Genomic DNA, 8,386 nt, shown 5'->3' with positions numbered 1-8,386 from the left:
TTTAGGCTTGGAAAAACAATGTTGTTAATGCGTGTAGATATCTACCTGCTTTTATTAATGTACTGTGGTATGGAGGTAATCAGCTGAGACTTGAAAATAACATATTTCAGCTAATTGTTTAGGCAATGAGCATACCTCTTTAAAGTTCAGTTATTCATGTGCTGGGAAACACTAGAGGTAACCAGGCTAGAGCCATGGTTAACAATTGGTCTGGTTTGGCTTGACTGCTATGAGCAGTTAAAAGCTAGGGTCAAGACAACACAGTTATAGTCATATTAAATATTGCTTTTTGCTGCAGTAGTTGCTAGCTGTCATATTAGAAATGTGAAAATGATCTTCTTCTTCTTTCAGCTTTTCCTGGTCAGGGGTCGCCACAGCGGATCACCTGACCGCCCATGATTGGCATAGGAGTTTTACACTGTCGATTTGCCAGCCCGACACGCAACCTTCCACAGAAGGCACACACGCATGCACTCATGCCTAGGGCCAATTAGAGTGTCCAATCCACCTACAGCATGTTTCTGGGATGTGGGAGGAAACAAGAGCACCCGGAGAAAACCCACGCGACCACAGGGAGGACATGCAGACTCTGCACAGAAGCAAAACTGATGTATATGTAATATACAGTAACCAAGGATCAGCTTGTGTGTGTGTGTGTGTGTGTGTGTGTGTGTGTGTGTGTGTGTGTGTGTGTGTGTGTGTGTGTGTGTGTCTGTGTGTGTGTGTGTGGATCTACTTCAGAAGCCTAAGATTCAAAACTTTGAGCTTCAAATGGTTGAGATCATAAGACTGAAGTTTTGAAACTTTAAAAACGGAAGAAAAAAAATAAAAACTAAATTTTTTTAAACTTTTTTGCAGAAGAGCAAGCTCCCCTGCGCCCCCACACCCCCTGCTAAATAAATATACCAACTCCAAGATTGCACTACAGTGAGGAAAAAGGTAAATTTCCCCTTCTGCGCTGTACAGTGATTTCCATTCAAAACGTTCAAAGTTTCAAAACATCGATCTTAAGGCCTTGGCCATTTGAAATTCAAAGTTTTGAAGCTGGGGATATATATACATACATATATACATACATATATATATATATATATATATATATATATATATATATACAAATACACACACACACACACACACACATATATATATATATATATATATATATATATATCTATATATATATATATATATATATATATATATATATATATATATATATATATATATGGGTCTGGGACTAATGAGTGAACGGCCATTTCACCGAATCTGAAATGGCCGTGCATATTTACGTGAAAGTGCTTTTCATCGAAGAAGCACTTTCACATAAGTATGCCTGGAGGTAGAGGGAGTTGTGGGGGAGTGACTGTTGCGGAGATCATACTACAGTGCGGTTCAGGGAATTTTTCCCTTTTCCCCACTGTAGTGCGATCTTGGAGTGAGAATAATAAAGTAGGGGGCTGTGGGGGGGGGGGGGAGCAGGGAGGCTTGCCCGCCTGCATAAATGCTTTTTTATTGTTTTTTAATGTTTTGTTTTTAACGCGCTTTAACAGAAGTGCTTTTTTTGGTAAAAGCACTTTTGTTAAAGTGTGTTCGGTTAAGTTGGATTCGGACTGTTGAACTTTCGTTCAACAGTCCTAGATCCATATAAATATATATATATATATATATATATATATATTTATATATGTGTGTGTATCTATATCTATCTATATATAAATACATGTATATAGATATAGATATAGATATAGATATAGACGTAAATATGAAATGTTATTTTTAACACCAACAATTCCCCCCTCCCCAGTTCTACATGGGGCCTCCTGAAATATGTAACTTACAAAACAGCTAGCAATCAATATGACCACTGTTCACTGAGTATCACTAGAAACATTTTTCAGTAATGTACCACACCTTCCTTCTGCACCCTTTAGTTCTGAAAATACTGAGTATAAGTATTTGTGTATTGGGGGGCAGGCAAGTTGTATCATGAGGCTTGCACACCCCTATTTAAAAGCAGTATTAGCAGAACTAAAATTTGAAGAAGGAAAACTGTGGCCTTTTTTAAATTGTACACTTCAGCTCGGGGCATATGATAAAACAGTGTTCTTTGCGTTTGCCAAGGACTGCATATTAGCGTTACATAAATTGGTACATATTATTTTTCTCATTATATTTGCCATTGAACACACAGCTATGATAATAATGAGTAAGTTGGGTTGTGAGGTGTAGTGTAAAAATGGCTGTAGGCCCCAACAAATGGTCAACAGGGCTTAAAATGTATTATGTCAATGTTTTTTTATTAGCCAATTGACAGATTATTCTAAGCTTGTCTGATATAGAGCAGACAACTTACGATCGCAATATGATGTAACAGACATCCCACAATGTCATGTCAGGAATTAAGACTGTAAAGTGCTACAACCTGCTCTGATTTTTTTTTTTTAACAACAGATGCATCGAGTACATTAAAACAGTACAAGTTTGTAACACAATAGAGTAACTTCCAAGTATTTTTTACACAGCTGGTCAAAGGTCAGGAGCACAGTAATGTGCTCTACCTTTAGCATGTAAGCTCCTGATTTCTTTTTATGGGCTAATTATTAATTATTCATACAAGTTATACATAATTAGCCATACTGGGAATTATGAATGGGTGTCCAATCACAATGAACTGGTGATGTGTTGGGGACATGGATGTGAAAAATTCTACTGAAGCTTGAGAGGTGAATCTTGACATCCATGTCAGGAACACTTTACTTTGTTCTCAACAAAAACACATCATCGTAATTTTTGGTGGTATATTGAGCTTCAACTGCTCCCATGTCCTAGAAGTTGCAAATAAACGTGAAGGAGCACAAAGCTGTGAAGGCCATGCAACATTTAACACATTCACACAGAGAGGGGTCAGAAGCTATGTGTAGCTGTGATAAACCAACAGCTTTAAAAGCTGTTAAACACTTCAGCCTCTGTTTACTATGTGGCAGAAAGAAATGTTAACAGTTTTAGCTTATCAGTTCTGTTCTATACTGGCCACTACAATGCTTTAGCAAAAGACTAGAGCATATTTCCTCTGAGAGCTGTGCATGACAACACTTGTTAAGTACCTATTTGATGTCACAGAGGTGCATAACATGGTTGTCTTTTTCCTGACTTATGAATGAAATCAGCATGCTCTATGTATTATATATAGTGCTGGCAGCACTTTTGTATAGTCCTGGACTTCTCAGTATATCTGCACATAGTTTACAGCACAAATAGCACAAATAAAAACAATGATGTCAGATTTGCTGTGGTTAAAGCTCCTTTGAATGTTAATGATGGACAACCCTACTTACTGAAATATATTTTTTATTTGGGATGATAGCACAGGGATCTTGAATATGTAAAAACTTTAACCACATAAATTCATGACAGACAGTGTGAGGCAGCCACTTAAAAAAAAAAAGATTTAAATTGAAATGAGGATTTAATTTCAGATTCCACAGTAGTTGTTAATTCTTTGTATATTGTATATGACCGAGACGTTGTAACCTTCATACGGAACAGTCATATGCCAGATACAGATCCCATTAATAAACAATATTTATACTGCAGTTTGACTGCCCTATGCAAATGCAGTATAAAGAAGTGACTGACAGATTCTATTCAAATAGCTGGATTAGCTTAGTTATATAACAACACACACGTTGTAATAAACAGGATGGCACATAGGTAGAGGCTGTTACAAGGCACCAGAATTAGAAGGATGCATTAAAAGAATGCTGTTAATAATGGCCACATCCCTTTCCACTATGTGAGCTCCGAACAAACGTTTCCTTCTTTCTCATGTTGTCAGCACACTTCATCCTTTCATTCTTACAGATGTCCAAAGTGCAGACAATTTCAAACAAAGGTCCTGCTTTGGAATTGTGGTCCACAGCTTATTTAGACTTGATGAAGCTTGCTTTACTGGCACACAAGGAAACCAACTCTGTATTTAAGATAAGTAAAGTCATAAGAATTTCTGAGGTGTGTGAGTACATGTCAGGTTCCTTTGTATAGACTAGGGAGAGATTGCAGGGTGTCTTGTCCTTCAGATGGGCTAGAATTGCCCAGCTGGTTTTCCATGAACTGTGTATTCTTTGCTCTGTTTCACTTTCCATCCAATAATAATTAAGAGTAAACACCCCAGCACCTTGTATCCAACTTGTACTCCCAAGTACCTAATGAAATGAAACAAAGCAAATTGTATGACTTAAAGGCATTCTGGTTTAATATCATTCCCCCACAGCAGTATCTGGAAAACATTAGCTGAAATATTAAAACTTCCTACATAAGCAACAGGCAGTTAGGGTGATCTTATTTATATTCCTCATCACCAATTCTACTATTGAATACTTTAGGCAACAACAGAACTTTCTAGCATCTAAGGTGCTACAACTGGGTTCTGAACCTCAGCAGCTGTAGTGAGTACTAACCAGTCAAGATTCTACAACAAATGCACATTTGAGCACCTCTTCTAAAATTGATAGATTAAAGTACATATGTTCAGAATGTATTGATAAATACTTTTAGTCATTAGTATAAAAAAGAAGAGCAGACGTGGTAAATGAAAGGAGGCACACAACTGGCACTCAGAAGTGGGCCACTCACCAACTTACTTATAATTCCCATTTTTGCTGCATTTAAGAACACAGCATGGTCTCAGATGGCATACATTTTTACACAGTACTGACAGCTAGTGATAAAGACATATTCTGAAAAGTGCTGTGATGTAGGCTTATGATCTGGTTACAAGCCCACTGTAAGTGTCAAACAGGATCCAGAAAAGAGTAAAATACAACTTCAACTGCATTTCCTTTGCCAGCAGACCAGCAGACAAACATGTTTAAATTCCTTTAGCTTATTAGATGTACAGCTGCCAGCTGATATAATGTTGTCACACTGAGTAATTTTACAGATATATATATATATATATATATATATATATATATATATATATATATATATATAAATGTGGTAATGCTGAAGTGAGCAGGGAATGTAGCACATTTAACTAGCTAGTTCCTCATTTAGCTACAGTATGGCTGGTGCATGCCTTATCACCATCAGCCTATCTTGCACCAGTCCCAGAGATGTCATGCCCACTGGATATTAGGCATTCAGATTCTGACCTTTGGCCACCTAAGTGATAAAAAGTAGCGCATCTCATTTCTGCTGTCTGGTCTGCCTAAGGATAAGTCAACTAGATAGATACCTAATTTGGGTGGGGAGGTAGGTGCAAAAAAGGGTAAGCAGAACTAAAGATACCCACATTACATGATTAGTTTCATTGTTTGGACCTTTAAGCCTACTTAGTGAGCCTTTCTCAGATCTGAAAACACAACTATCAAGATTACAGTAAGCTTCCATGTGGGAAAGTAAATTCAGTACTCTGCTGAAGTGTGAACTGAGTGAGCAAGTAGGAAGCTGCAGCAGTAGTCTGACTATTATTTAACAGTGGAAGCTAAGAAAGTCACATAAACTGTATTATATAGTACTCCCTGTCAAATATTTAATTTACTCACCTGCTCTGGACTGCACAGTTAAGAACAACTTGCGAACCAAGTAAGCGAACTGGTCTTTGCCAGAACTGGCCTTTGGTCAACTGGTGCCCTAGGCAAAAGGTTTCCACAGCAACCCCCCCTCAACACCACCCTGCGGTCACATCCTGGTCTACTTACACCATCCAGATTACTGGAAAAGAATCTCTGCTAGAGTGGTGCCCTAGGCGGATGAACCTATGCCTAAGGCCGGCTATGGGCCTTTCACAGAACATTTTTAGCAAAGATTGGGCTATAAGGGCAAAGGGAAATGTAATGCATATGGATGGTCTAGAATGACCAGTCAGCATATTTTGGGGAGTTGGAAGTAAACAAGCATGGAGAAAACATACAAACTCCATGCAAATAACAGTTATAGATCAGGACTGAACAATAAACAGTAAAAAAGAAGTTACATCGGTGACCAGTCCTGCAAATCTTTACAAGATCTCTATTGTAGTCATTGTGATTAAATAGTTAGAAAGCTCTCAGTACTTTATGTCACCTCAACCATTAGTGACTATCCCATGGCAACAGCAGAAAGGATGTGGCAGGCTTAATTGCTCAAATGATTGAAGCCTATAGGGTCGGGGCTATGTAAAACCAAAGAGAAAGTTACAAAACAGTTGATGAAGCTTCATTCAGTTAACTAATCCTGATTAAATTAGTATCAGTCAGTCAGTGGTGAACCAACAGAATAGTGACTGCAAGTCAATAACACCACTTGTGACAAATGTACAAAGGTAGAAAATAGATAGCATTTTGGTTTTAGTATAACCTTTCCAAAGGGACTGCAGTTACAAAGCTTCAGCACCTCTCTTACTAACATGTAAAAAAAGGATACATGCTGCTGAAGTATGCTGATATCTGGCCTAGCAGTACTCATACGTTATCATTATTAGGCAGATAGCTGTTATATCTACCTTTCATGTTTTTCTTCTATGCTCATAAAATGGCATAGTGGGCTTCAAAGTCAGTCAAACTGGAAGGGACCACCGTTCGCCAGCCTGCTACAATCCCTGAAACAGGAAGAATTATGAGAAAAGTCACTTTTATTTCTTTCTGTTTCTTTTCTTCCATTTAGGCTTAGCATGTCATGCAGTACATGTAGCAAGACATTTTACTGCCTGACATGGTGTAACTGACTGACTGTTAGTGGTGCTTCCTTTGATGTTTTCTCTTGTAGCATTATTAAATGGCTACATTTGCAGTGATAACAGTGGTAATGAACCAAGGTCTGAAATATTTGTCTTGTCTGTTTATGGGATTATGCATGCAAATCGTAGAGGATTATGAGAGTGTATCTGGTCATAACCAACTTGTAGTTCATAGAGCTCTGTGATTATGCTCCAATATTGGAAAAAAAAACAGTTAAGCACTTCAATAGCATGAGATCTGACCTTAACAATTGTTAAGCACCCCTCTAAATGCTGTTAAGATTGAGTCTCTCACAAAGAACTCACAGTGCCGACAAGCAAACAACAGAGGCAGAAGTCAAAACAATTTTTTTCTGCCTGCTGTCTGTTTCTACAATCTGCCCCTGACTTGATTTCAAAGTGTTTCAGTGTCGTATCTGGCTGTCTGTTTGATAGCACCTGTAAAGTGCTTTACTGGCTTTAAAAGTCAGCAAAACACTTAGTTCATTTTTATTTTTTATTTTTTTCTGTTATAAAGCCGCTGTGGTGCAGCAGTTAGCATTGTCGCCTCACAGCAAGAGGTTCTCCCGTTCGATTCTCGGCTGGAGCGCATTCTGTGTGGAGTCTGCATGTCCTCCCTGCGGTCGAGTGACGTTAAAAGACATGCAGGTAGGTATGAGCGTGAATGGGCATGCCTTTGTTGAAGGCTGGGCATTGGGCTGGCAACTCAGCACCGTAAAATCCACTGCCAATCATAAGCGGACCTGAGTTCCGCTGTGGTGACTCCCCCTAACCGGGAAAGACCAAAAGTCTTAAATTTTTTTTGTTAGATGTAGTACATGGAGAAAATAAATCGACATTCAGTACAAAGAGTTATGACTGGATTCCTGATTGTAAATACATATAAAGTATTCTTGACATGGATGCTCGAGCTTTGCTCTCGAGGTGAATTTCTTGGCATCCAAGTCTTGAACACATAATAAGCAGGTTACAATCAGACAACCAATTCTAATCCTCTGGATTATCCATTTAAGACATGGATGCCAATAAATTCAACTCAAAAACAATGTCTGTTATGTCAATTTAGGCATCCATGTGAAGAACAAACAATACGGGTTATGATCAGAGAAACCTGATCATAATTTTGGTAATCTATGGGTGGACAAAACTGAACTCTCACACATAATTTGCCTGAAGTTCAGCCCAGTGAAGATCACAGTTTCTCCACAGGAAATCACTGGCAGCAAGTTGTGCTAGCAGTGATACTCTTTTCAGGGGTAACAGCCCCTCCCCTTCTTTGAGTTGGTGTGGCTGTGGAGCTAGTATATAAAAACATTTAAATTACAAAGTATTTTTGGACATTTTTTTCAGGGAATGCAGTATGCGGATTCCAATCCTCAGCAAGCAGAAATCTGTCCATTCGTAGTGGAAGCTGATAATTCTTAGTATTGCATGGATCCTTATCTGCTCTATGCACTACCAGTTACAGAAAAAAAATGCAGGAGTGCAAAGGCTTTCTAAGTTTTGTAAAGCCAGCAAAACACTTTCCACTACCTAGCAGACAGCAGACAAACAGACAGTGTCCACTTGATGATGGCAGGGCTTTAAAAGCTATTAGATACTTGCCTTACTTTTTGTTTGTAAGTGTGGCACAGCTTTTAAAAGTTTTACCTTCTTCCATTGTTC

At 38.4% G+C, this 8,386-nt stretch overlaps 1 protein-coding gene across 1 annotated transcript in view; it reads right to left on the bottom strand.

Moving 5' to 3' along the window:
• Window positions 1-2,449: 2,449 nt before the first annotated feature.
• Window positions 2,450-8,386, bottom strand: part of SLCO2A1 (solute carrier organic anion transporter family member 2A1) — a 212,464-nt gene continuing 206,527 nt past the window's right edge. Inside the window, exon 15 of the mRNA XM_044070455.1 lies at window positions 2,450-4,205. Within this exon, the coding sequence (XP_043926390.1) occupies window positions 4,085-4,205 (121 nt within the window). The 3' untranslated portion in view covers window positions 2,450-4,084. The remainder of the gene's footprint in view (window positions 4,206-8,386) is intronic.

This window comes from Protopterus annectens, chromosome 4.part1 (genome assembly GCF_019279795.1).
Source record: "Protopterus annectens isolate FY-2018-M chromosome 4.part1, PAN1.0, whole genome shotgun sequence".
Lineage (NCBI taxonomy): Eukaryota > Metazoa > Chordata > Ceratodontiformes > Protopteridae > Protopterus > Protopterus annectens.
Note: the sequence above shows the minus strand (reverse complement) of the source record. Positions and strands in the feature narration are given on the sequence as shown.